The sequence below is a fragment of the Lates calcarifer genome, unplaced genomic scaffold (genome assembly GCF_001640805.2).
Source record: "Lates calcarifer isolate ASB-BC8 unplaced genomic scaffold, TLL_Latcal_v3 _unitig_5693_quiver_813, whole genome shotgun sequence".
Classification (NCBI taxonomy): domain Eukaryota; kingdom Metazoa; phylum Chordata; class Actinopteri; family Centropomidae; genus Lates; species Lates calcarifer.
In genome coordinates, this window is record NW_026117669.1 from 14,894 (window position 1) to 42,675 (window position 27,782).

The 27,782-nt window shown below is 47.7% G+C and overlaps 1 protein-coding gene across 1 annotated transcript; it reads right to left on the bottom strand.

Annotated features, from left to right (window-relative positions):
* Nucleotides 1-724: 724 nt before the first annotated feature.
* Nucleotides 725-26,926, bottom strand: myo5b (myosin VB). The gene is made up of 39 exons (XM_051069037.1): nt 26,521-26,926; nt 21,772-21,882; nt 20,888-21,059; nt 20,531-20,675; nt 19,582-19,738; nt 19,342-19,485; nt 19,180-19,261; nt 18,972-19,079; nt 18,626-18,735; nt 18,284-18,549; nt 17,688-17,769; nt 17,460-17,600; nt 16,930-17,052; nt 16,703-16,786; nt 15,779-15,913; nt 15,605-15,702; nt 14,715-14,801; nt 13,498-13,609; nt 13,178-13,389; nt 12,839-13,028; nt 12,102-12,341; nt 10,964-11,200; nt 10,781-10,874; nt 10,552-10,697; nt 9,782-9,901; nt 9,545-9,679; nt 9,403-9,468; nt 8,757-8,996; nt 8,579-8,673; nt 7,272-7,470; nt 6,987-7,080; nt 6,762-6,905; nt 5,911-6,062; nt 5,737-5,826; nt 5,503-5,653; nt 3,532-3,826; nt 3,263-3,437; nt 3,077-3,157; nt 725-2,249 (listed from the first exon to the last, which is right to left on the bottom strand). The coding sequence occupies exons 1-39, from the start codon at nt 26,545-26,547 to the stop codon at nt 2,097-2,099; spliced, it is 5,493 nt and encodes a 1,830-aa protein (XP_050924994.1). The 5' UTR covers nt 26,548-26,926; the 3' UTR covers nt 725-2,096.
* Between the last annotated feature and the right edge of the window lie 856 nt (nt 26,927-27,782).

Consider the following 27,782-nt stretch of genomic DNA (forward strand, 5'->3'; position numbering starts at 1 on the left):
ATTTATAAAAAACTGTCACCAGCTCAGTTCTGAGAAATCTACCATCAGACATGAGTCAGTGTGTTATCGACCGTGAAGGTGATGGAAACAGTTCAGTTCCTGAAGAAACCGGACTGAGGCAGTATCAGAGATCAGGGTCCTCAGATCCTGAACCAGCTTCACTAAACCAGCTCACATTAACCCTTTAACTGAGCTCTGGGTTTAAACTGAACCTGAGTCTGGAGCTGAGTCTGAACATGTTAAAGTGGATTCATCCCACAGTTCTCAGAGGAAACGGGATTGTTTTCGATCAGTGTCGAGGAAAATTAGGAGAAAAAACAAACTTTTATATGACTCAAAAATACGACAAAGTTTGAACAAATGTGTATTTTTGATCATGTCTGCTAAACGTTAGCATGTTAGCAGTGCTGATGTGTAGCGTTAGCCCGGCTGCAGACCATCAGTCTGGTTTGAAACAGATTCATTAGACAGAAGTAATTTCTACATGTTTGTCTTCAAAAACTATTTTACTGTGAAAGTTCATTTTTGAAAAAACAAAGCTTTGTTCTCAGTGACAAAGATGTGATGAAGACACAAGAGGAACATGAACTACCCACAAAACATTTCTGTGAGAGCCACAGTCACTTAATTTCCAAAATATATTCTCTGAAACATTTACATCAGTTTCTAAAACCAGCTTTAACCTGAAGAACTTCACTGCAAAATGACACAGCAGAGGAACCTATTTTACACAGTTAAAGTTCATTTAAATGTAGAGACTGAAGAGGTTTGATCCTGTGAAAAAATAGATGTCAGCAGATATTTGTACCATAAACGTAGTGATTATTCAACTTCTAATATTTTCTCACAAAAAGATAAAACATTTTGTAATGAAGCTCTTCAAATATCTCTCGACTTCATCTTTATTACAGTTCCACTTCATAAAAAGAGAATAAACAGATAAACTTTGTATCTAAACATAATGAGTTAGAATTTGTGTTCTCTACAAGTGCAATGATTTTCAGACTCAAACCATCGTAGCATCGATGCACGAGGTCTCATCAGGAACGTGACGATATAATGATGTGACTGACAGAGTTTAGTCATTAATTAGTGTCAAAACAGGATTTTATAAATCACACAAAGAAAAAATCAAGGGAATAGAAAATATCACAGTGAGGATTCTCCAGAGAAATATAAAAACAAAAAAAGACTGAGTGTATATCAGTGTAGAAATCTAACTCCACACAGACCTGATCACTGCAGACAGAAGAAGGCAGAAAGCACTGATTAGTTTATTAGATTAGTAGGAAACATCCTCCTTCCTGATCTTTAATCAATAACCAACCTTTACACACCTGCTCATTAAACCTGCTCCTCCTTCGTTTATTCACCTCCTCTAATCAGTTTAGTCTCAGACGCTCTGACTCATTCATGTTTCATGATCCACGGATAAAAAGAACATTGAGAGGTTTGTTCACAGATCAGCAGCAGCAGCTTGAATGAACATGTTTAAATTCTGTGGTTTGATATTTTGGTGCTAACACAGAGTCCTGCAGCTGCTCACTAAGTTTCTGTCACAAACACAATTAAAAACTACAAACCTGTGACATTCATGGTAAAACTGTTGATGTCAGGACAGGAGCTGTAAAGCCACTGAAGGACAATTTGTCAAAACTTTTCTGTTCTGTTGAACCGAATAAACAGTCAGACCGCCGGATGTTTTCCAGCAGCACCTGAACACAACATGTGTCAGGTGATTCGACATCAGAAGAGAGGAATCATTCATGTTACTGATTAGGTTTGTTTGTGAGTCTTGTTTGTTGTTGTTTGTGGATCCTGAAACGTGTTGGTCACAGAGACTGATTTCTCTCCCTGACCTTTCTGACTCTTCACACTGACCTTCATCCTCCAGGACAGACACTGAAGCTGGACCCGACCCTCTCTGCTGGGTTACTCTGAGGAATGTGGAGGATGAACCTCAGAGACCTGCTGAGTTAGTGAAGGAATATGTTGACTAAAGGTTTTAGAGCTGGTCCAAGGTTCAGGCTGATGTTAGAGTCAGTCTACTCAGTGGTCCGATTAAAAGCAGGTCTGTAGTGGATCTCGTGGAGACGTCAGACTCTGATGAGGAAGTCGAGGCCGAGGGAGGCGGGGATGTGCAGCGTCTCCAGGCTCAGGGCGGAGGGGGTGTAGGGGAAGAGGACAGGGAAGGTGTGTTTGGTGTCGACCAGGAGCTGAGGAGGATCGTTCCTCTCCTGGAGCCGGTTCTGGACACGGAGACACACCGAGGTTAGACAGACCAGAACAGACCAGAACAGACCTGAGACGTCAGTGAGACTCAGTGACCACTTTATTAGGTACACTCCTCTAACACTGTAGATCCTCCAGGATACAGTGAGACGAATGGAAACTGGTTCTGTTCATTAACAGACGTCATCAGCCTGCGGTGGAGGGATCAGTGATATACCGGGAAAAAACTCCCCACGATAAGAATGAGTCGTCTGATGATAATAACGATAAAACCTAGTTGATGGTGTATTTGTGTTGCAGAGCTCAGCTCACAGAACAAGAACAAACATGGAGGAAGGTGGAGTTCATCGCTAAACAAAGACTTTAATATTCAAAGTTTACAGAGAATGGTCACACATCCAATCCAAACACATTTCTTTCTAGAGGCTCTGGGGACTGAGTGCTCTCACTTACAGACAGAAATCTGCTGATGGATGGTTGTTTTTTATCGTTTTATATTGTTATCTCTATAAACACCAGAAAATACTGGGATAAGATTTTAAATCCTCGTCACCCATCCTTACTGAGCAGGTAACGGACTCCATCACCTCCACCCTGTTCGGCTGTCAGTGGTGGGGTGTAGTAAACCCTGCAGCCACCAGGGGCCACCAGTGAGGACTCAGACCTTCAGGCCAATCAGATTTGTTTATCAAATCAGGTGACCAGATCAGACGACACTGACGCATCAGCCTGCGTCACAGACACCATCACTCTGGATTTGACTTAGTCCAGACTGAGACCATCACCTCCACAGCTGGTCTGGATCTGTCAGGACTCTGAACACCTGAGCACCTGAGAGTCTTACCTGGATGTTTCTGATGAAGGACACAGTGACTCTTTCCTCAAACTCGTTCAGAGGCGTGTAGAGGTTCAGGATCTTCACAATCTGCAGGAGACGACACATCAGTATGATCTCATGTTATTGATCAGGTGATCAGGTGATGTATTATTGATCGGGTGATGTGTTATTGATCAGGTGATGTGGGCGGACCTGTTGCATGGTGAGGGCGGTGCAGAGCGAGCAGATGGCCTCTGCGTCCTGAGACGTCTTCTTCTTGACCTGCAGCAGCTGAGCGGCCTGAATGATCGGCTCCAGCGTGGCTGCAGCTTTACTCTGATACAGGTTGTTTCCTCTCAGCCACTCCTCCATCTGACTGGTGTTGTACCTGAACACACACAGTTACAGTCACAACAAGCTGAGCACCAAACCAGGACCAGGACCAGGACCTGATCCTCCTGTGCAGGATCTGGGGGTTGTACCTGAGCTGCATGCCGGTGCTCCAGGAGCAGACGTCTTTGCGCAGCAGCAGGTTGTTGAGGGTGACGGCGTTGATGCAGTGGAACAGCTGTCGGACCACCTGACCCACGATCTCTGGGTCCAGACCGTGGTCCCTCATGGTGCCGTGGAACTGGCCCAGCTGTCTGATCAGGGCCTCCAGGGTGTAGCTGGTGGGGCCGCCGGCGTCCGTGTCCATGCTGGACGATCGGTTCCTGTAGCCCATCGGCTTCACGCCCGCCAGGCTGGGGATGCTCTCGCTCTCCAACATGGCCGACACTGGACACAGAGACAGAGACACGCTGAGTCCTTCAGGAGAAACTCAGGACAGATCAGAAGCTCACCGTCCAGGTCATGGTCTGAGTCTGATCTGAGCTCTGCAGAGCGACGTGACCTTTCTACTGACGACGATCCTGCAGCAGCTCAGAGGGGATTTCTACACCTGTTATCACCTCTGCTCAGTCTGTTTAACCCACGGACGTCTGAGGAGGAGTTCTATCCAGTGGCGTGCTGTGGTTGCCGTGGTAACTGCTGTACACGCTGAGCGGAGAGACGGTGAATCATTGGACGGTGAAATGAGTCAGAGCGACAGGAGAAAAGTCCCAGACTGATAACAAGTCAAACTGAGGAAATACCCTGAGACAGATAATTCATCTGTGTGAGAGGTGATTCAACGACTTTAACACATTATCAAACAACATTCACTGTTTCACTCTGACATTACTCCACAGTCGTTTTACCTCTGGACCTCCTGAATCCTCATGATCTGATATTTATCACTGTTCTGACTTTGATATTTTATTCTACATGATCCTGACACAGTCTGTGTGTCAGCAGCTGTTCCTCACATCGGTCCTGATCTGAGTCCACAGAGAGGACGTCACCGTGGATCAGCTTCGTCTGGAAAGTGACTGAAACACAAACTGTGGATCAGATGATGACGAAGTGAAACTGTCTGCAGGTTCGTTCTGTGTCTCTGTGGTTTTATTGGCTCAGAGCGTCAGTGTTTGTTATTCTGACAGCTGCGTTCACTCTCAGAGACCTGGTCCCTGATCCTGATCAGATCCTGATATATCTACATTAAATACTGTCCAGTTTATTAGGAACAGCAGCTCTGTGATAATCCCCATCATGAAGGTTTAAAGGTGCTCAGACAGTTTCAGAGTTGGAGGATGTAGCTGCTGTTGAAGTGCTGTAGCCTGTCCTCACTGACAGACGGGGGGTGGACAGAATAATAGAAACACAGTCTTCTTTCAAGTCTCTGTCTCTTCTTCTAACGTTCTAACTCTGATCTGACACAAACTGTTTTATTCAGAGTTTTAATCAGCTGCTCTGTTTGTTTGTAGAGGAGAAGACCTCTGAGGAGAAAAGCTCCTGATCTGAACCTACAGATGAAACACTGAGGTGTTTAATAATGAAATCAGGTCGACTGTTTCTGTACAACGTCTACAACTATCATGAAGGAGGATCTATTCCAGGACCTGATGAACTGAGAGTTTAACATGATTCATAGACAGAAGCTGTTTTCAGACCAGAGGAACTGTTTCATGGTTCTAAGAACAGTTGCAGAACCCGCCTGTTATTTATTGTGTCTGTGTAAGAACAGGGAGCGATCATAGATCTTAGGATGGTGCGTTCAGGGACTTTTTTTTAACTAAAAAAAACAAAGCTAAAAACATGTAAACTCTCAGACTGAGTGAAGTCCAGCTTTAACTCTATCATCATCATGAAATCCAGAACTAACACTCCGACCACGGCGTCCTCCATCTTGTTGTTGTCATAGAGACGGATGTTGTTGTATGTTGTGGAGAAGTGATGTTGCTATAGCGACCGGTTTACGTCAGCTCAGTGCTCAGATACAAACAGAGAAGTTGTCAGGGTGCTCCCTGATCTGTTTGGTCTGAGGACGTGGTGAACACATGAACCACAGGGTGACAGAGTGAACTGTGACTCACCTATCATGGGCTGGATGATGCCCTCCGCCACCTTAATGAGCTGCTGGTAGATCTGGATGGAGAGGTCGCTCAGCACCTGTCGGTACTCGGCCAGGTCGAAGTTCTTCAGACAGTGTTCGTTCTGTTTGGCCGTGTTCTGAGTCATAAACACCTGAAACAACACGACACGTCAGAGTCGCGTCCTGAACCCTGAACAAACAGGAAGTGACGCCGGTGAACGGCGGAGCATCTGACCTCGTCTCCGCTGTACTGCTTCAGACAGTGCAGCAGGCGGCTGGTGTTGGCCAACCAGAACGACGTCATCTCAAAGTCATCGTTGTTTTTCTGTCAGAGAAGAAGAAACCAGAGTTCAAACACCTGAACACACCTGAGATCAGACAGGTGGAGGAGCCGAGGACCCGGTCTCACCTTCAGGACCTTCTTGATGGCGTTGATGGTGGAGGTGAGAAGAGACTCCACCTTCTGGTCGTCGTTGATATAGTCGGCGTGGCGGATGCACATGAAGAGGATGTAAGCCGGGAGGCAGGGGACGGTCGCCGACACCGTGCTGGGCTTCACGTCTGGAAACATTTCCAACACATTTCCAACCTGACGCTGTCCTTAAACACTGAGTTACAGGTTTGTCATGAACCTCAGTAACTTACAGACATTTCTGGCCAGAAAAAGAAGCTTTTTCAGCAGCTCAGAACTTCTTACATCTATAATTAGATTTTCAGAGGGCAGCCTCAATAGAAAGTGGTCCAGATCTCATTCTTTAATATTGTACCAATTTCCTTAGTTATACATGACCAGAACTCAGATACACTGTTTTTGGAGTTGTCCAAGTATATCAACAAAAAATATTTTATTCATTACATTCAGTGTCCTGTGTTGCCTGTGAAATATAAATATAATGTAGTGTTTGGTCTGAATACATCTGTGTGTTTTAATCTCTGATTTTTCATGACTCATTCAATCACAACTCGTCTGATGGATTCTGAACTAACATTTCCTCACAGATCACCTTCTCATCTCTTCACCAGCATCAGATCTGATTTAACAGGACTTCAGTGCAGTCAGATAAACTACAGCAGGTTCAGTAAATCTGTCTCTGACTGAGTCACACCTGGAAACATGTTCCCACAAAGACAACACAACCACACAGGGTTTTTACAGCTGAGACGACAGGTGACTGAACTGTTCAACAAACAGCTCTGACTCTGATTAATAACAGAGTCTGACCTGGGATCAGTCTGACCTGGGATCAGACCCAGTCTTACCAGTGATCAGGGTCTTGATGAGCAGGGCCTCGTCCTCCTTGTAGTACTCCAACATCCCCTCAAAGTCCTTCTCCTTCCTCTGGACGGTGACCTGCCGGCTGAGCTCAGGTCTGGACCTGCCGGTGACGGCTGCAGCCTGAGAGGCTGAAACACACAGAGACGTCAGTCACCTTTAGTCAGAGACTCTGATACTGAACAGGTTCCTGTTTGATGTTCTCCTGTCACCTTCTAACTCCTGGACTTTCTTCATGTAGATCCTCAGCTGCTTCTTCAGCTTCCTCTCGTTCTTCTCCAGTTTCTCCACCAGCTCCTTGAGGTCCTTCAGACAGGAAACACACTGACGTCATCACATAGTGAATATCAGAGTCTGTCAGAGTCTATCAGAGTCTATCAGAGTCTGTCAGAGTCCGTCAGAGTCTATCAGAGTCCCTCAGAGTCTATCAGAGTCCGTCAGAGTCTATCAGAGTCCGTCAGAGTCTATCAGAGTGTGTGAGGTGTGTGTTTTCTGACCAGGTTGTCGTTGGTGAGCCGGGTGATCTCCTGCTGGACGCTGTACTCCACCTGAGCCTCAGGAGACAGGGACATGGTGTAGTTGAGGATCTCCTGCTTCTTCTCGATGTCGTCCTTCAGCAGCTCGATCTGAGTGTGAAGAGCCTCTAGTTCGTCTTTGTGTTGTCTGGACTGAGTCTGCAGCTGGGCCTCCAACAGCCTGACAAGACCAGGACCAGGAGGAGGAGGACCAGAACCAGGAGGAGGAGGAAGGTCGTTAGTCACTGAACATTTACGAGTAGCATCAGACCATCAGACCATCAGAGAACAGACAAATGGACTGACAGGGGTTCAGTGTCTTAACGTCCTGTTTTAAGGTGGAATTGTGGTGAAACAGCCTCGACCTGAATCCAGCTAACAAACCTCCAGTTCTGGACCCAAAGACCTGAATCAAATCCAGACCCTGGGGTCATAAAAGAATGATACAGCATCAAATATAGATTTGTGTGGATTCTTGTGTCGATCAACCTTTAAAATCAATCATCAGCTGATTGATCCCTGAACTATCATGTTCAATAATCTGATAACTACAGTTTAACTCTGTTACTGACAGGTCTACGCTTTGATGTGGTGTTATAGTATTAGTTTGTTCTTGATGGAAACCTTCAGTCTCATGGTCTGTCAACATGTAAACAACCTTCACTGCACACACACACACACACACACACGCACACACACACACACACACACACACACACACACACACACAGCGCCATGGTTCACACACAGACTATTGCTTTGTGAAGAGAATGAACTGAGTCACGAGTTAAAGTCATGAGCTGCTCGTTACATTCAGACACAGTCTGGAAACAGAGGAATCGAACACACAGAGACCTGGCCACTTGTTTGAGGCCCTGATAAGCCAAACCCAGCTCCCCGTCTTCATTCAGGTAACACCAGTCCTGCTGCTTACTGGTGTCCACGAGGCAGAGAGAGAGAGAAGAGAGGAAACAGCAGAGTGAGAGGAAGCAGCACCACAGTTCTTCCTGTTGGTCCGATCAGCAGAGGTCGGATCACAGACACTTCCTGTCTCAGGAATCCTGATCTTAAACACTCACTAACAGAGGAGTTAGAGGAGCTGCAGAACAGGTGAGACAGGAGGTTTCTGTGATGAGACCTCTTCTAGAGGTGAAACTTTAACACAGAGGCTGCAGAGACCATCACACACCAGCAGGGGGAGACATCACAGAGGACGACAGGACACACAGCTCAGACACTGTTCTCAGATCTGCTGATCGCCACAAACATGAAAGGACAGAGTCACTTACTTCTTGGACTCAGTCAGTCCGTGATAGGCCTTCAGAGCCTCGTCTTTGTCCACAGGCTCTTTACTGTCGTTCACCTCAGGAACATTATTACTCTCCTGCTCAAACACAACAAACACAGAGTTAACCCAGGATCAGGTCCAGGTTCTGCTGCAGGACAGTGGACCAGCTGTGGACTCACTATGTGCTGGTTCTTCTCCTGCAGCTGGGCCGTGCTGAGGATCTGAGTCCTGAGGATCAGGACTTCCTCCTTGCGGGCGTCCAGCTCCTCATTGGCGGCTTTGAGCTGACTCAGCAGCAGGTTGTATCCGTCCTGCAGCTCGTTGGACGAGCTGTTCTGAGACGCCCGCTCGGCCACCGTCTTCCTCAGCTCGTTCAGGTCGTTCTTCAGTTTCTTGTTCTCTGACTCCAGCTCCTGTCTCTGCAGAGTCAGACCACATGTTCACATCACTGGGTCCAGACCTGCTGTCACATCTACACTGATGCTGCTTTAGAGGAAATCCTTCAGAAACCTGCAACTCTAGTTCAACTGTCTTCAGCTACATGTTCCTTAAAGCTCCAGAGTGGAACATTCACAGGATCTGTGGCAGAAACGTGATCGACAACATGTTCAGAGTGTAATCACCTTAAACTAGTTTCATATCTACACAGGTGCTGACTTGTTGTTTGTTTCTGAGTTAACCTGTGACAGATGATTCATCCTGTCACCTGTCCGAGACCCTGTGAGATCTGCTCACAGTGAGCTTCACCTGTCATTACCCAGCATTCCCTCCTCTTCAGCTCTGAGCTGAGCAGATGCAGATGTTGGTAAAGTGTGAGTTTTGTACCTTGAGGCTGTTGTAGGCCAGATCTGCAGTGTCCTGTTCGGAGGTGGGACTCTTGGCCTCTGAGCCCTGAGGAGGGAAACAGCACAGTTTAACTCAGCCTCAGACCTTCAGTCAGACTCAGATGAGAGGAAAGAGTCGTCACCCTGCGCTTGGCGAGCTCCTCCATCTTGTCCACGCTGATCTGCAGCCTCTTCCTCTCCTGCTCCAGCTCTCTGACACGTTTCTGCAGCTTCATGAACAGACTGATGTCCATCGCTGCCTTCTCCACCCCCATCTCCTACACCACCACCACCACCACAGCAGAGTTAGAGCAGGAACACCACCTCCTGCCTCACAGACTAATGAACCTCAGGTTAAACTGTTCAGACCAGTTTCTCACCTCCACCAGCTGGATGGAGTCCTCAGTGTCTCCGACCTCTGAGGTGGAGACAGACGGGTAGTTGGAGTCCGACTCCAGGCTGCTCTGATTGGACGGGTTCCTCCTGTGGCCGGGCTGGAACTGGAGGATGATGGGAAACAGTCGGCGTTAAAACGCTGAGGTTAAAGTAAAGCAGCTGCTGTCAGATCCGATTTAAACTCATGAACTGACTCTAACGTTTGCAGAGAAGTTCACCTGCTGAACCTGCAAATGTTGAAGTTCTAGTTTAGTCACTGGTCTGTTCATCAGCTGCTCTTTACAAACCACAGTCACCTCCTCTGGTCCAGTTACTGTTCATCAGGCAGGAACCTGTTCTGACCTTTGAGCACCAGAATCTGTTTGTGTTAAATCTGAACTGAAACATTAAACCTCAGTACTCTGATCCTCTGAATGTTCTACACACCTAGTTGACTCACATCTCCACACTGATTATTGATTATTGATCACTGTCTCCTCTTCTTCAGAAGGTCTGAGTGTCGTTGACCTGAGGTTTATACTGAAATATAAACTGAAGTCACTGAATCTTTAAAGTTTCCTGATGATTTCAGTCCTGATCCTTCAAACTGCATCAGAGTGAATCTGATCCTGATCATGTTAAAGGAGAAATAAACTCTCTCTGCTGCAGCAGCTCTGAGTCTGTTCACTGATCTCTGATCTGTAGGAGTGAATCTATACGACAGCAGAGCATCAGGCTGAGTGTGACGGAGGTGACGGAGGTGACGGAGGCTGACCTTGCTCAGAGACAGCTCCTCCTTCAGGTTGTCGTATCTCTGCTCCAGTCTGGAGAACTCTTTGAGCAGGTTCTGGTATCGCTGCCTCTCAGCGTCCAGCTCACTCTGGAGAGACTCCTCCCTCTGAGACGCTCCGCCGCCGTCTGCTGAGAGAGAGAGACGACCACAGCTCAGCTCTGATCCCAAACAAAACCTGACTCCCCCCTCCTCCCCCAGGATCAGGTCTTACCCTCTGAGCTCTTCGACTGTTGAAGGATCCTCTGGTTCATTTCTTCTTTCTCGCTCTTCAGCAGAGAGTTTTCTCTCTCCAGCTCCTCCACCCTCTGAATCACACACAGGAAACAACTGAGGATTCACACACACACACACACACACACACACACACACTCCTTCTTCACCTCCTCCTCCTCACCTGTTGGAGGCTGAGTTTCTCGGTGCTGTGCTCCTCCTCCATCCTCTTCCTCTCGGCCTGCGCCTCCTGCAGCTCCTCCCTCAGCCTCTCCAGCTCGTCCTGCAGAGACGTCAGCTGACCTCCGTCACCCTGCTGACCCCGGATCACCTCCAGCTGCTTCTGCAGTTTGGTCACCTCCGAGCCCAGACTGGCATTGACCATCTGCAGCTGCTCGTTCTGAGCTTTGTATTCTTTAGACTGAGGCAGAGGACAGACAGAGAGAGGGACAGAGGGACAGAGACAGAGAGAGGAGAGAGAGAGAGAGACAGAGAGAGAGAGAGAGAGAGAGAGAGAGAGACAGAGAGAGAGAGAGAGAGAGAGAGAGACACAGAGAGAGAGAGAGAGACAGAGAGAGACAGAGAGAGACAGAGAGAGAGAGAGACAGACAGAGGGACAGAGAGTAGTTTGTAACACACTGTGTATCAGTGTGTATCAGTGTGTGTCAGTGTGTATTAGGTGTGTATCAGTGTGTATTAGTTGTGTATCAGTGTGTATTAGGTGTGTATCAGTGTGTATCAGTGTGTATCAGTGTGTATCAGTGTGTGTCAGTGTGTATTAGGTGTGTATCAGTGTGTATCAGTGTGTGTCAGTGTGTATTAGTTGTGTATCAGTGTGTATTAGGTGTGTATCAGTGTGTATCAGGTGTGTATCAGTGTGTGTCAGTGTGTATTAGTTGTGTATCAGTGTGTATCAGTGTGTATTAGGTGTGTATCAGTGTGTATCAGTGTGTATCAGTGTGTATCAGTGTGTATTAGTGTGTATCAGTGTGTATCAGTGTGTATTAGTTGTGTATCAGTGTGTATCAGTGTGTATTAGGTGTGTATCAGTGTGTATCAGTGTGTATTAGTGTGTATCAGTGTGTATCAGTGTGTATCAGTGTGTATCAGTGTGTATTAGTGTGTATCAGTGTGTATCAGTGTGTATCAGTGTGTATCAGTGTGTATTAGTTGTGTATCAGTGTGTATCAGTGTGTATTAGGTGTGTATCAGTGTGTATCAGTGTGTATCAGTGTGTATTAGGTGTGTATCAGTGTGTATCAGTGTGTATTAGTTGTGTATCAGTGTGTATTAGTTGTGTATCAGTGTGTGTCAGTGTGTACCTGGTCGTCCATCTTCCTCTGCAGCTGGACGATCTTGTTCTCCATCCCCGTGTTGAGCTTCTTCAGGTGTTCTGCCGACCGAGCTTCGATCTTCAGCTGTTTGAGTTGGCGTTTTGCTCGCAGGCGTCTGAACGCACACTGGATGATGATGGCGGCGTTTCTGGCCCGTCTGAACTTCCTCCTCTGCAGCCAGCCGCGCACGCTCCTCTGGATGATCATGGCTTTGTGGTGGAGGAGGAACTGAAGGAGAGAGAGAGAGACGTTCACTGTCCGCCTGATCACATTCCACCTTCAATTGGAAACACTTTGTCTCCAATTCAGCGTCACCAACAGCACAGAGCCTGTCCTCATCAGAGGCAGCAGATGATGGAGGACAAATAAAGTTTTCAGCCTCTGCAGGACAAACGTGACTTTCATCAGCTTGAGCAGAAATTCAACAACAGGAAACCACTGGAATAATATAAAAACAAAGAGCGGAGGTTCAGGCTGTTGGAGTCAGAGGAGGATTCAGCTGCATCAGGAGAAAACAGCTGAATCCTCCTCTGAAATGTTTAAACTGACTCAGGTTATGACCTGAAGGAGAAGTTTGACCTGATGTTTACCTGTGATGATCTGGAGGAATATAAAACCTGAGCTGATTAAACCTGAATGGAGATGTTTCTGTCCACAGACGCTCCTCAGATGAAACCTGAGTTAAGGTGTGCAGGTATGTGCAGGTAAAGGTGTTCTCTCTGTACCTCCCAGTAGATCCTGCGGGTGAACATCCCTCTGGTGTAGGCCTGGATGGTGACCACAGCCTGTCTCACTCTCAGGTACGCCCGTCGATCTCTCACCATGCGGTACTGTTTCTGACAGATGAGGGCGGCTCGGGTCAGACGCAGGTACTCAGCAGTACCTGGACGACAACAACGACAGGTGGTCAACACACTCTGACACCATAGAAGAAGAAGTCAAACCATGATGGAGGACACAGGTTTAATAATGTGAACATCTGCTGAGCCCTGCAGGGTTTCTAACAGAGCTGACACCTATCTCACCTGCTCTCACCTGTGTTGTCAGAGCGGACGTGAACTCACCTGCGGGCCAGGTATCCTCGGCCGTATCTCTGCAGGGTGATGGCGGACTTGCGGATCTTGCGGTACCGGACTCTCTGGAGCCAGCCTCTCACCGTCGTCTGGATCTTGATGCAGGCTGCGCGGAACTTGTCGGTCCGGAGCTTCTCCAGGTACGCCACCTGCCCCGCCCGGAAGAAGATCTTCGTTTTCCCGAACTGGAACATGTCGGGTTCCTGAGACACGAGAGAGAAACCTCAGAGTCACAACCAGAGACTCACAGTGAGAGAGTGGACCTCAGACCTCAGACCACAGACCACAGATCCAGGTCCAGGTGTTCTCACCTTGATCAGAGTCTCCAGCAGGTTTTTACAGACCAGCTTCTTGTCTGATGACATCATGTCAGATTTCTTCATCAACACTCGGTACCTGTTGAAGAAGTCTGGATACGTCCACCTGCAGACAGAACACAGGTTTATATCAGGTCAGACTCTGGATCGGTTCAGACTCTGGATCAGTTCACAGACTCTGGATCGGTTCAGACTCTGGATCAGTTCACAAACTCTGGATCAGTTCAGACTCTGGATCAGTTCAGACTCTGGATCAGTTCAGACTCTGGATCAGTTCACAGACTCTGGATCAGTTCAGACTCTGGATCAGTTCAGACTCTGGATCAGTTCAGACTCTGGATCAGTTCACAAACTCTGGATCAGTTCAGACTCTGGATCAGTTCAGACTCTGAATCAGTTCAGACTCTGGATCGGTTCAGACTCTGGATCAGGAGAGATCCTCATGTTCAGCCATGTTGGGACAGTGAGTGTTGATCAGTCTCATGTGTTCTGGTTTTGTCCTGCAGTCCAACAGTTCTGAGGAACTTTAACGTGGCAGCAGATACAGTGTCAGGAGGAGCTGAGGCAGAAGCACCAGAGGAACAGAGACCTGGACACTGTTCGTCAGAGACATGTTTTCTAGAGACGAGAGAATCCACATCCTGTTTGTTGTTTTGTGTGTTTGTAAAAAAACAATATGAATAAAAAAGAAACTAAACCTCTTTATCAGAGATCAACAGGTGGAGCATCGAGCTCAGAACAGCACAACTAAACATCCATCACTGATTGTTCAGTTCTTCAAACCGTGAACACAACACAGAGACAAACCAGTCTGACCAGAAACCACCTGAACAACCTGAGCTCAGACTCACTGAGGAACTGGTCTGTGGCTGCTCTGCTGACACATCTGATCTAAGGCAGAAAAACCCAGGAAATGGTTTATAATAAATCTAGAAGCTGATCTCAGAGCAGATGTTTAAGCTGAACCTGTTCATGCAGCGGAGGAATCAGCAGATGAAGTGATTCTGATAATGATCTCTGCTTTAAACCCACAGTTACATAAGATCCGTGACTGACGCTGTTTCCTCGTCTCACTCTCAGATTATTAGATTTCACAGAGCTGCTGATCCTCAGGGAGAAAACAGCCTGAATCCAGAGAGAAGCTGCTGCTGCACCAGCACCGACCACAGCAGCTCCGTCAGGTCCAAACACATCTAACAGGTGAGACTCACCTGGACGGGTACCCAGCAGCACTGATCCGGATCGTCTCCAGGACTCCACAGGCTCTGAGCTGCTGCACCGCTCGCCTCGAGTCGAACCTGCAACAGGAAACACAGTGAAACCACCTGAGTCCGGTCAGAGCGCGGCGTCCGGCTGCAGCCTCAACATCACGTCCTACCTCAGCTTTCTCCTCGGCATCTCGTCCTCAGCTGCAGGACGTGTCCACACCTACACAGTCAGTGTGAAGCTGAGTGAAGCAGCTGAGAGCTGAGAGCTGAGTGAGCAGCATGTGACCGTCATCTAATCTGCCAGGAGAAAACCTCCTCTGTTTATCAGAGACCTGGACACAAACTCCTGCTCTGTCTGTCTGTCTGTCTGTCTGTCTGTCTGTCTGTCTGTCTGTCTGACTGACTGACTGACTGACTGACTGACTGACTGACTGACTGACTGACTGCAGAGATCAACATGACCTGACTGATCAGTGCTTTAAACACAGATCAGTTCCAGGTTCTGTTCTGTTCTGTAAACTGACTCTTCACCTTCGTCTTCATCCTGAGGAAATCCTGTTGTTGTTGTTGTTGTTGTTGTTTGTTGTTTGTGTAATAAACAAAATCTTAAACTGATAAATCAGACGATAATCATCTGATTAGCTGATGTTTGTTCATCTCCACTGACCAGGTCAGTTTGAGATGATCAGTGTGTGAACTCATGAGTTACAAACAGCCACAGTGACCTTTGACCTCTGACTGCTGATTCTCATCAGTTCATGGTGGAGTCAAAGTGAACCTGCTTTAATTTGACAGTGAGAGTGAGACAGGAGGAGCAGGAGAGAGGGTCCGGTCAGGGTCCACCCTGAGCTCAGACCCTTCGTCCTGCAGAGGAAGTGACGTGGTGTACTCACGAGAAGGCCTCTTTGTAGTCGTTGGGTTTGATGCAGCGGACGTAGTGGGGGGTGGTGGCGTTCAGAGTCTCCATGAGGAGGTGCAGGGAGCTGCGGAACTGGACCAGACAGACACATGAGTGAAGCTGACACAGACAGAGAGGTTTTAACAGAGTCCTGCAGAGACCAGCTGACCTGGTGTCCCACTGTCTTCCTGTGATCTTTGTTCGGGACTTTAGGAACCGACTTCGCCGCTCGCACGTTCACTCTGGAGCTCTTAGAGGGCGGAGGGTCGTCTTTGTCATGAAACAGATCTGCTACGAGCTGAAACTGAGGAGGAAACAGCGTTCAGGTTTAATCCTGACATCAAACTGACACCAACAGCTCCATGATTATATTGATCTCTGTGGTCAAACTCTCTGAAGACGAAGAAATACTCTGCTCTGAATCACAGTTCACTACATCTGAGAGTCTGAGAATACACCTGGACTAAACCTGTTTGATACAATCCACAAACACAGACAGAGAAGAAGGTGAATAAGGTTCATAACAACAACAACACAGAAACAGCTGCACACAGTGATGAACCTGCAGAGCCACACATACGATTACTTTAGTAATTCATTATTTCCTGTTTTCTGTTGGAGGTTCAGGTCTTTGCCTCAGGGTTCAGACTGTGATAATAAAGGAGCTCAGAGACCTCCTGCTCCTCCTGCTCCTCCTCCTGCTCCTCCTCCTGCAGGAGACAGAGGCTGACTGAGGAGGTGGAACAGCTCGCTGCTGCCTCCTGCTGTCCGTCAGAGGAACCTCTGCTCCTCAGCTGCAGGTGGATGTTTGTTATAAAACCTCAGCTTCAGGAGCTTTCACTCACTGCACATGAACTTCATCCTGTCCTCATCTCTGTGAATCCTCTGGTTAATGATCTGAGATCAGCTGTGTTCACACAGTTCATCAGCTCCACACAGATCAGGTTCATCAGAGCTGGAACATCTCTGAACCCTGAGGACGTCTGATCACAACTACAGACAGGAGCTTTATTTTGAAATGTGTGAGAGGAGGAAGTGACTCTCCTGTGGTCCTGGTTCTGGTCCTGGTTCTGACTGTGGTCTTGGTTCTTACCTGACTGGCCTTCAGGATGTTGATCTGCTCCTCGTAGACGGTGTCTCTGTTCTTCTCCAGAAACCCTTCACACTGATACTCCACCTGAGCAGAGGACAGAAAACTCAACATCACACACTTCCTGTCTGAGGTCTGAGGACAGGAAGTGATCCAGATCAGGTCTAAACACAGTCCAGGATCAGGAACTGACTCTCCTCTGTGTGTGTGTGTGTGTGTATGTGTCTCACCTTGTCAGCAAAGTGTATGATGATGAAGGAGGTGTTGGACATACGAGGTTTCTGGAAGTGAGCGCTGCTGCCGTGCTGCTTGTAGAGTTTCTGGGCCCAGTTCTGATCTGTTCCCTTCGGCACCTGGAACACAACAACAACAACAACAACAACAACAACACACAGGTTATATAAGAACCAAGGCAGGAAATCAAAGCTGAAATCAGGCCACCTGAACAGCAGCCTGATCCTCTGATGATCAGGAGGATGAATAAATGATCTGCTCAGAGACTGAGTCCTCACTGATCTGCTGATTCATGCAGATAAAAACACAAACACTGATCAGGTCAGAGCTGCTTCCTCCTCATCACCTGCACAGGTGATTAAATGACTGTCAGAGCTCTCAGTCAGTGAACACGGTCTTCATCTCTGGAGGAGGATTCATCACAGACCGGCTGATCACTGAGTGTATTCAGCTCTGGTTTATACGAGGTATCACTGATGTTTAGAACTGATCCAGACCCCGGGACAGAACCTGCTGATGGTCTTACTTTACACTCCTCGTCCAGCAGGTCCAGGATCCCGAGCCGAGCCTCGATCAGGTCTATACAGGGCTGGTTGTCGTAGAAGTCAATCAGAGTCCAGGGGATCTGCTCCTTCATGTACTCCTCCTGCTCCAGTTTAAACACATGCTGAGGAGACAGAAGCAGAGTCAGGTTCAGGTTTAAACCCTCAGACCGGTCTGATCATAGGACGGGTTCAGAAGAGTCCAGACTCACAGAGTTAAACTGCTGCTGAAGCTTCTCGTTGGCGTAGTTGATGCAGAACTGCTCAAAACTGTTCAACTCGAACGTCTCGAACCTGCAGACAGTCAGACACACCCACATCTTAACCTGAGATAACCCTAGACCTGGTCCTCCAGGGTCCATGAGGGTCCCTATTAGGACTCCACAGACCACACACTGACAAATATAAACTGATCTTTTTCCAGAACGACAAACCTTTTACAGTGGAGAGAGAAAAGACACTGAGGTTTTACTTTCATTGTTGTCATTTAGATTAGATGAACTACAGTTTGTTTAAGTCTTTTTTTATTTCTGGTTTATTTGTTAGATAAATATCACTGATTTACCAAGTACACCTGGTTTCTGAGGTTCTACTCCAGAGCCAAAGCTACTGATGGTGTACAGGTGAGAGAGATAAAAGCAGGTTTCCTCTGTGACTCTGATGTTGGTCTGTTCAGAGACAAACAGGAAACTGAACTTAGGACAGATTCAGAATCCTGGTTCTGTCTGAAGAGACCAACCGTCCTGCTGCATCTGCTGAAGGTGGAGTTCAGGTTATTCATGGAAACAGGAAGGTGGGTTCTTCGTACCCGTAGATGTCCAGGACCCCGATGAAGGAGTGCTGTTTGGAGGACGTCTGCAGCGACATGTTGATGTGCTCCACGATCCAGTCGAACATGCGGGCGTAGATGTGTTTGGCGAGGGCGTCGCGGGCGTTGGCCGCCTGTTTGCTGGACATGGTCTTGACGTAGGTCTCGGAGGCGGTGGCCAGCTTCCTGTGACAGAGCCAGTGCTCCATCTGCTGCAGCTCCACCCCCAGCAGCCGGCAGAAGTGCTTCAGGTGGAGGTCGTCTCTCTGAAACACACACAGCTGCTGTTAGAGGACGGAGGCCGAGAGCTCGGTGGGAGCGTTGCTGACGGAGGAGACGTACCGAGACGTGACAGGACTCTCCGTCTCTCTCAGGACAGATCTCAATGTTTCCCAGGTGAAGGATGGAGGCGATGACTCTGAAGATGTTGATCTGACTGCTCTCCTTTATACCTGAGACACACACACACACACACACACACACACACACACACACACACACCTGCTCAGTTTAATGAGTCGACACATTAATGAAACAAACTGAATAGAATCATTCAGTATAAATCAGCTCTGAGCGACCGGAGGAAACAGAGGGTCAGAGGTCACAGTCCTGTCCTCAGACCCTCAGACCCTCAGACCTGATAGACCTGATGGACGTCAGGTCCTGGTTTCAAAGGATCTGTCCTCACCCAGCAGAGTGAAGGCCTCTCTGGTCTTCTCAAAGTCCTCAGCGTCGTTCACGCCCTCAATGAAGATGTTCTCCCCTAAAGACGTGTAGGTGAAGTCCTCTGCAGTGGCTGAGAGACACAGACCAGAACCAATCACACAACAGGAATGACTGAGACCACTGCAGACCCAGACCCAGGTGTTTAACAGACCCAGAGGGATCAGACTTACTGAGGCTCAGGTCTTTGAACTCTGGCAGCGAGGCGGAGGCACAGAGTTGATAGAAGATGTGATAATTCCTCTCGTCTTCAGCCTGGAACACAGACACAGATTAAACCGAGAGAAAACCTCTGCAGTCTGAATCCACATCATCCTGAACCATCAGACCCTGACCTGGAAAACCACCCTGGACTTCTCCAGCAGGTAGGTCCTCATGTTGGCCCCGATGATGTGGTAGTGTCGGCTGAAACCGATCTGGATGTACTTCCCGAAGCGACTGCTGTTGTCGTTCCGAGTGGTTTTTGCGTTTCCGATCGCCTGAGGAAGAACAGGAGGGACTGTTAACCTGACCCCTGACCCCTGACCACAACCCCGACCCCTGACCCTGAGTACACCACACAGCACACCACCCACCTCCATGATGGGACTGGAGGCCAGAACCTTCTCCTCCACGTTGGTGTCGTTAGCTGAACCTCCCACGGTGGCGAAGAACCTCATGGCGTACTTTGCAGAAACCGTCTTTCCTGCTCCTGATTCTCCGCTGACGATGATCGACTGATTCCTCTCGTCTCTGCAGAAACACACAACACAGGGTTTCTAACAGAGACAAAGACGTTACCTGGGCTCACCTGCTGTGATGTAACACTGCAGCTGCTTCATGATAAATATAGAACTTTCAAATCTCAGCAGAGAAACTGCAGCGACCGTCTCAGTGTAATGTTCAGCAGCTGTTGTTGTTCTGAGTCAGAGCAGTTCAGTGGCTTCATTGGTTCATTGGTATATTACCCATGATCTCTAAAGTTAGTTGGATATTGGAGATGAACTCTTACAGGATTTACAGTTCAGTCATTCTCTGGAACTTCCTCTGTCACACTGATTCTGATTCTGAAGGGTTGAAGGTAAAACAGTTACATCAGCCTGATTTTAGAAGTTAGAAGATAATATAACACCTTCACAGATTCACTCAATCTCAGGACATGAAACTGAAGGTTGTCAAACAGCACAAACAACAGGTAGATTTCACCTGTTCCCAGGTGTTAGTTTGTTAGTTCTGGAGCTGGTTTTAACGTTAGCTGAATGTGTTACGTTAGCATACCGTACACCTATTCAGCCTGTTGTTCTCTATTCTATTTTTATTTTAAATTGCCTTTCACGATGAAATGTCTGTTCTTGGTGTTGGATTTTATCAAATAAATTTCCCCCCAAAAATGTGACTTATACTCCAGTGTGACTTATAGTCCGGAAAATACGGTATCCACCTCCACAGGAAACACACCACCCTCACATCTGGACCTGATCACTGACATATTGATCAGTGGTGTATTGATCAGTGGTGTATTGATGTGTGTGTGAGCCTGCTGACCTGGCCATCTGTTTATAAGCCTCCTCAGCCACAGCGAAGATGTGAGGGTCCATGTCCCCCATGTTCTGACCGCTGTAGGCGTTGATGACCTCCTCTCCATAAATCTGCAGCTGCTCGTACGGGTTGATGGCGACCAGGACGATGCCTGAGGAGACACAGGACACTTCAGCTTCACGAGACTCAAACAGCAAACACAAACTGAGGCTTCACGTTAAAGTACGTCAATACTTCAGCAGAACGAAACATCTGCAGCTGATCAGAAATAAACACTAATCACAGGTGAATGAAGCTCCACACAGAGCTGAACTGAAACAGACCTGAGCTCAGATCAATAATCAATAATCAGCAGGGACTGACCGCAGTAGGTGTAGATGTGGTTGGACTCCAGGAAGCGAACTCTGAGGTTGTGCAGGACGGCAGGTTCATGCAGGTAACTGAGAGCAGTGAGGTCGTTCTCCCCCACCAGGATGTCAGGGTTACGCAGGAAAGGGAGGGGGTTACTCTTCGGACCAATAGGATACTCCAGAGGCTGAGACACGACCACACCATCAATACATAATCAATACATAATCAATACACCTGTTAGTTCTGATCGGCTTCACTGTGACTTCATATCTTTTATTTAACAGGGAGCAGGAAGCAGCTGAGCACAGACTCAGATTAGAGAAGTCAGCGTCTGCTCTCACACCACACTGTAATAAAACATGACACACTGTGGTGTCCAACATCCTCAGAGCCTGGACAGGTGAGACTCTGTACAGGTGCTGAGTCCATTACGGTTCCTGTTTCTGTCTCTGACAGACTCAGATTATTATTCTCTCTGACAACATGATGATAGGATTCCTACAGAGACAGAGAAACATCATCTGTATATCTCTACCAGACTCCATTGACAAAAACAGGGATTTAACTGGGAGCTGCTGGAATACCACTGCCTCCATCTGTTAGTGTGTGGTAGTGATATACAGAGATGTTTCTGGTAAAATATCCTTTAAATATTTGAACACACCATGAAGCCTCCTCCTCTCGGCTGCAGACTGTAAACAAACACTCAGACCTGAAAACGTCTCCTCCCACAGAGGGAAAGAGTGAATGATGAAGTTTTTGCTTCAGCAAACATCATGAAACCAGAGGAACAGAAGAGGACGAGCGTCACTCTCTAACACTGAGAACATGTCGACATGAGTGTGTTGTTGTTGTGTGTCAGTGTGTGTACAGTGTGTGTGTTGGATGTTAAATACCGTCTCATCCTCCAGTTTGAGGTGGAGAACCGGCTCTCCCTCCTTATAGTCTCTGCTGATCTCTGCAGCTCTCCACACATCCTCAGGGTCCGGGATCCAGACCCGGGTGAACTGAAACCAGAGGACATCAGGTCAGACCAGGATCAGGGTCAGCACAGTCACACAGGAAACAACACACACACACACACACACACACAGCTTTAACACAGCGTTAACAGCCGCCATCTTGGTTACACAGCAGAGGAGGAGGAACCAACATGATGTCAAAATGGCGGCAGAGGACGGCGGACATGTTGACTGTGATGATGGCGGCGTAACAAGAGTGAAAGGTTCATTTGTAAGTGAAGTTTGTGAAGCAGACGGAGGATGTTTCAACGACCATCGTGGTCACATGGTGCAGTCGTCACTTCCTGTCAGCGGCCATGTTTGATCGTCGACAGATCATCAGCTCATTAACACGTTCGTCAGGATGTTTGTTTGATCAGCTCAACCTGAGGAGAAGTGATGTGGACTGTGAGGCCTGATACTGTGGATCCAGAGTCTGAAACAGGACTCAGGTCTGATATAAAGAAGAGACAGGACCAGGACCAGCAGAGTCCTGAACCTCAGACCCTCACAGATTCATACAGACCTGAAGGACTCTGACTTTAGTTCCCAAATCAAAACTAGGACAGACTGAACCTTTAGTTTCTGACCAGCTCTGACTTCCTCCTCCAGCAGGAAGGAGGAAGCAGCACCTGCTCTCACCTGCGTGTTCACCTGCATGTTCCCCTCAGGTTCAGGTGAGTCATCAGAAACCTGAAGAGAAAACGTCTCCTGACGTCACTGCTTCAACTTTAATGCAAATCAGCTTCACTGAGAGCAGAGTGATTTCCATAGAGACACACAGGTTCACTGTGAGGCAGACAGGAGGTCACATGACCTGCACCTGTTCCTACCTTAAAGTGACAGTTTCACTCTTCACCTGTTGTGATTTAAATGAACTGAGAACCAGAGGAAATCCACACAACAACAACTGTTTCTATGACAACAACAAGATGGCGACACAGCACCTCTGGTCTCTGGTCTCCATCCAGACCTGGACCAGACAGACCTGAGGGGGACACACCTGTTCTCCCCTGTTGATTGTCAGATCAGCTGATCTCTCTGTCAACGTCTACAACCTGAGCATCAACATCCGTCTCTTCTTCATGAGTTTATTTCACGTCTGTGACGTCGTGCTGAGCCGCATCGCTCAGTGGGGGGGGGGCAGTCTGTTACTGACTGTTACTGACAGAGGAATCAGGTGTGTTCCTGTTCCTCCTCTTTGTCTGTCAGAGCTGAGCTGTGAAAACATGTTACCTTCACTGTCACAGATTAAAATCTGAACTCAGAGCTCTGAGTCTCTGCTGCTCTTCAACATTTCACCTTCACACAGCTCAGTGTTCACCATCAGGAGATCCAGAGGAACACACCTGTGACCACGTCACATCACTGCACCATCCATCCATCATCCACCATTCATTCATTCATTCATCATCCATCCATCCATAGAGAACCACAGAGATTCAGGCTACAGAGTCTTGTTCTGTCTCCCGTCCTCCACCTGTTTTTCAGTGGAGACCTGGAGACAATAAATAAACAACAACAATAAACAACCAGAGAATCAGCTGCTGTCAGCAGGTGAACCTGCCTCTGACTCAGGTCCAGGTTCTGTTCAACACAGAGAATCAGCTCAGGAACAGACGGGTTTATAACCAATGAGAGCAGAGCTCAGTGTCAGAGACACCTGTCTCAGGTGTATGAAGACACTGATGAAGACGTCCCCATCCATCAAGACCACAACTCAGCTGCTGCACACAACCAGTCCTCCACCTACAAACTACACCCAGACACACCTGTCCCACCTGTAACACCTGAGCCAGGCTGCAGGTCAACAAACACACAGCTGCTCTCCCCCTCCAGATCCACCTCAGACCTCAGAGGAGAACCAGAACCAGAACCAGAACCAGAACCCACAGACACAGTGAACGACTGAGTCACTGAACAGAAAAGTAACTTCATCAGTTTGAGCTCAGAGCAGCTGAACAACAACCTGCAACATTAAAATAAATTTAACTGATCACTCGACTGTTTTCTTTACTCTTCATTCATGTAGCTCAGCAGCCAATCAGAGAGCAGCTGTGAGGTCACCTGACCTCCATCAGCGTCTGTTTATCTGGGACACGAACCGTCCAATGGCTGAGCGGCGTGTCGTCTCAGCAGGAAGTAATGAGGACGCACACACACACACACACACACACACACACTCTGAAAGTTTTTAAACTTGTTTTGATGTGAAATATAAAAGAAGCTTTAACTTCATGTCTCATTAATGTGCATGCTGCCCCCCCTCCCCAGACACACACACACACACACACACACACACACACACACACACACACACACACACACACACACACACACACACACCCCTCCCTGGCTGGAATGTATTTTCAGGGGGGGAGGGGCCCAGCGTCTGTTCATGTTCCCTGAAGTTTAAATCTGAGCATTGTCAGTCAGGGAGGGGCCGATGGAGGGGGAGGGGGAGGTGTGTGTGTGTTTGGGGGGGGTCTAGAGGAGGAGGGTCTCTGTCCTGATGAACCAGGATCAGTCAGAGAAACCAGATCTACCACCTCCACCTGATGCTGCCTTCCAGTTCCTCTCTGAAGTCTGGATTTCTGAGCTCCCAGTCAGAACCTGAACGCCTCCTGAACTCAGAGCAACTTAACCAACCTCGACAGAGGAGGAAGAGGAAGAGGAGGAAGAGGAGGAGGAGGTGGTGAATAACAGAGGACAGGTTGTTTCACATGTGTGAGTGACAGAGCCGTCAGCTCATTGTTTACAGCCTGATGTTTACATGTTGTTGTTTACTGCCTGGTGTTTACAGGCTGTTTCTCTGTCTCGGTCTCTGAGCATCAGACACCTGATACGTCTGCCTCTCAGGTTCCATTCTGAGCTGCACACCTGCACACAGGTGGAGGCTCTGCCCACTGACGTGTCAGCATGATGACATCACCTCAGGTGAACTCTGGGTGTGTCCCACAGGAACAACTGTCGAGGAACTTTGACCCACAAAGATCCACCTGTTACGTCACCTGTTGCTCCGTCCTGCAGCAACACACACACACACACACACCTGTACACACACACACACACACACACACACACACACACACACCTGTACACACACAAACACACACACACACCCCAGACCTGGACTCAAACAACTCCATGACTCAGCTGAGTCTCAGACCAGATGGAGCTGCAGGACCCTGCACCCCGGGATTATTCAGTCTGACAGAGGGTGAGGAGGATTTAAGAGGCCCTACTTAACGATGTGGACTACAGAGTCCAGGAGGAGGACTCCATCAGTTTTACTGACTCAGACAGATTCACTGTAATCTGTATAATCTGAACAACATATGGAGGAACCCCCCCCCCCCTTAATTAAACAAACAGCTGAGAAACAAACAGATGATTATTGATGGTTATTGATCGCTGCTGTAAAGTCTGTGTTAGCTCTGTGTTAATGACGTGAGATCAGATCTGTTCTGACTGGAAACATCACTGAACCAGAACCAGACTGAACCAGAACCAGACTGAACCCGTCACAGAAACCAGTTTCCTCTGGTCACAGTTTGTGTTCATCAGATAAATTCTGCTGGAAGTTAAATCAGTGACCCAGGAGTTATCCTCACTCCACACACACACCACACACACACACACACACAACTCAAACACCTGGATCCAGAGAGACCAGCAGTCGCACTCTGATGATGTCACAGAGAGTCACAGACTCCACAGAGCTGCTACAGTCAAACGTATTGATCGGGCTCAGCTCCTGATCAGCTCTTTATAAAGCCAGGTGACAGACTCAGACACTGACAGGTGAACACTGCAGGTTCATCACTGACACCTGAACACTAAACTCTGCTTCTGTAAACCACACCATGAACTCACCACAGATGTGATTCCCTGTAAATCAGTGATGAACAGTTTCCTCAGCAGCTGCTTCAGTCTGACCACTTTAATTCAAAGCTGAATCTGATGAACCTTCACGTTTATTTCTAACTGGAAATGATTCACAGGAGGAAGGTCTGAATAAAACCTGAGACTGAACTGATTTAAAGGAAACCTGAGGTTTGGTGGAGACCAAGAAGAAATCTGAAGAATCAGTGTGAGGGTCTGACACAGTAAAGATCCACCTCCTATTCCTCTGCTGTCTGTTTATAATACATTATATATCAGCGCTGTGTTATGGAAACCAGCCGGTGATGTAACGCTCCTCCCCCGCGAGCCCTGCTGCACCTGTCCGCTCAGCCCGGAGCCGAACTCCGTTTAAAACTCTGTCAACTTAGAAAAAACCGCCGCTTGTAACGAATCATCTCATCAAACTACTCAACATGAAGCTTCTGTCCAACCTGCGGAATCATTCGGCTCTGATCAGATCCACCGCTCAGCTGCCGGGTCGATAAAAACCCGACCTGTGGTCAGTGTCCACCTGCTGCCGAGCCTGGAGAACAGGTGACTCACCGCGTTAAATCCCGCAGAATTAACACGGAGTTTGGTGCAGGTCAGGGTGGTGTAGTTGGGGAAATGTCGCCGGGCTGTTTGGTTCAGACGCGGTTTTGTTGAACGGAGTTCTGACCGGAGTCAGTCCAGGTGGAGGTCGGTGTTTGTTTCACAGGTAAATCACCCCCGCTCCCCCTCCCTCCCCCACACACTCACCTTTGTGTACAGCTCGTTCACAGACATCTTCAGCTCGCGCTCAACAAACTACAGCGAGATTTTACTTCCCATTAGACTCCATTAGACTCCATTAGAGTCCTTTATCCCGGGTTCCTGCCTCAGTCCAGGTGGACTCTGTCAGTCCGCATGTCCCCGGGTGGAGGGTGGAGGGAGGAGGGGGGGGAAGCAGGTGTCCGGCGGAGTTTCGGTGAGTCTGTTCGGCGGAGCTCGGCGCTCAGGTGTCGGCAGGTGTTCCTCAGATTATTAATCTGAGCTTCTCTTCTTCTGTGGTGTTAAATCCAGCGCGGGAAAAAAACCGAGTCAAAGTAAAAAGAAGAATAAAGAGAGAGAGAGAGAGAGAGAGAGAGAGGCCGATACTTCCTGACACACACACACTCAGCTCTGATTGGTCCTTTCTCTGGATCACAGCCAGGTCTCTACACACACACACACACACACACACACACACACACACACAGATCACCGCCTCTCAACATGAGGGTCGCGACCCCACAAACGGTCCTGAGATAACTCAGAGCGGTCACAGATCATTAGATTTATTTTCTTTTCTTCTGTTTTTATTTTGTTTGTTTATCTCTGTTAATTTCTCTTTTCATTTAATTTCATGGGTGTTTTTCATAATTAACATTTTATTAAATATTCTATTTTGTGTCTGATGAGTTTTTATTTTCAATAATTCTCTGAATCCAGAATCTGAATCTATAAAAAACTTATTTTATAATATTAAATTATATAAAATATAAATATGATATCAGTATAATATATAAATGTTCTAATGTAAAATAATGATTTTACAATATTAAATTATAAACGTTATATTAAAAATATAATTAAAATAAATAAATAAAATAAATATTATAAAATAAAAATGTCAGTCAAACATCTGGAGGAAGCAGATGTTTTTTCACATCACACTGTGTCAGTCTCTGATTGGCTCTAAACCAGCTGTGATGTCATAAATCCTGCAGGTACGTCCAGGTGTCAGAGTGAGACCTGAATCATCCTCCTCCTCCTCCTCCTCCTTCCTCCTCCTCCTCCTCCTCCTCCTCACCTGCAGGAACAGGTGTCTGGCTGCAGGCCTCTGCTCACCTGTATGACATCACTGATCACCTGTGTTTGCATATTTAAACCTTTGACCTGCTGCAGCTCCGAGCGACAGGTGGAGCTGCAGAGTCTGATTAAAAGAGCAGGTCACTGATTTTACAGGTTCACTTCAGTTCACTGATCCAGGTCCTGGTCCT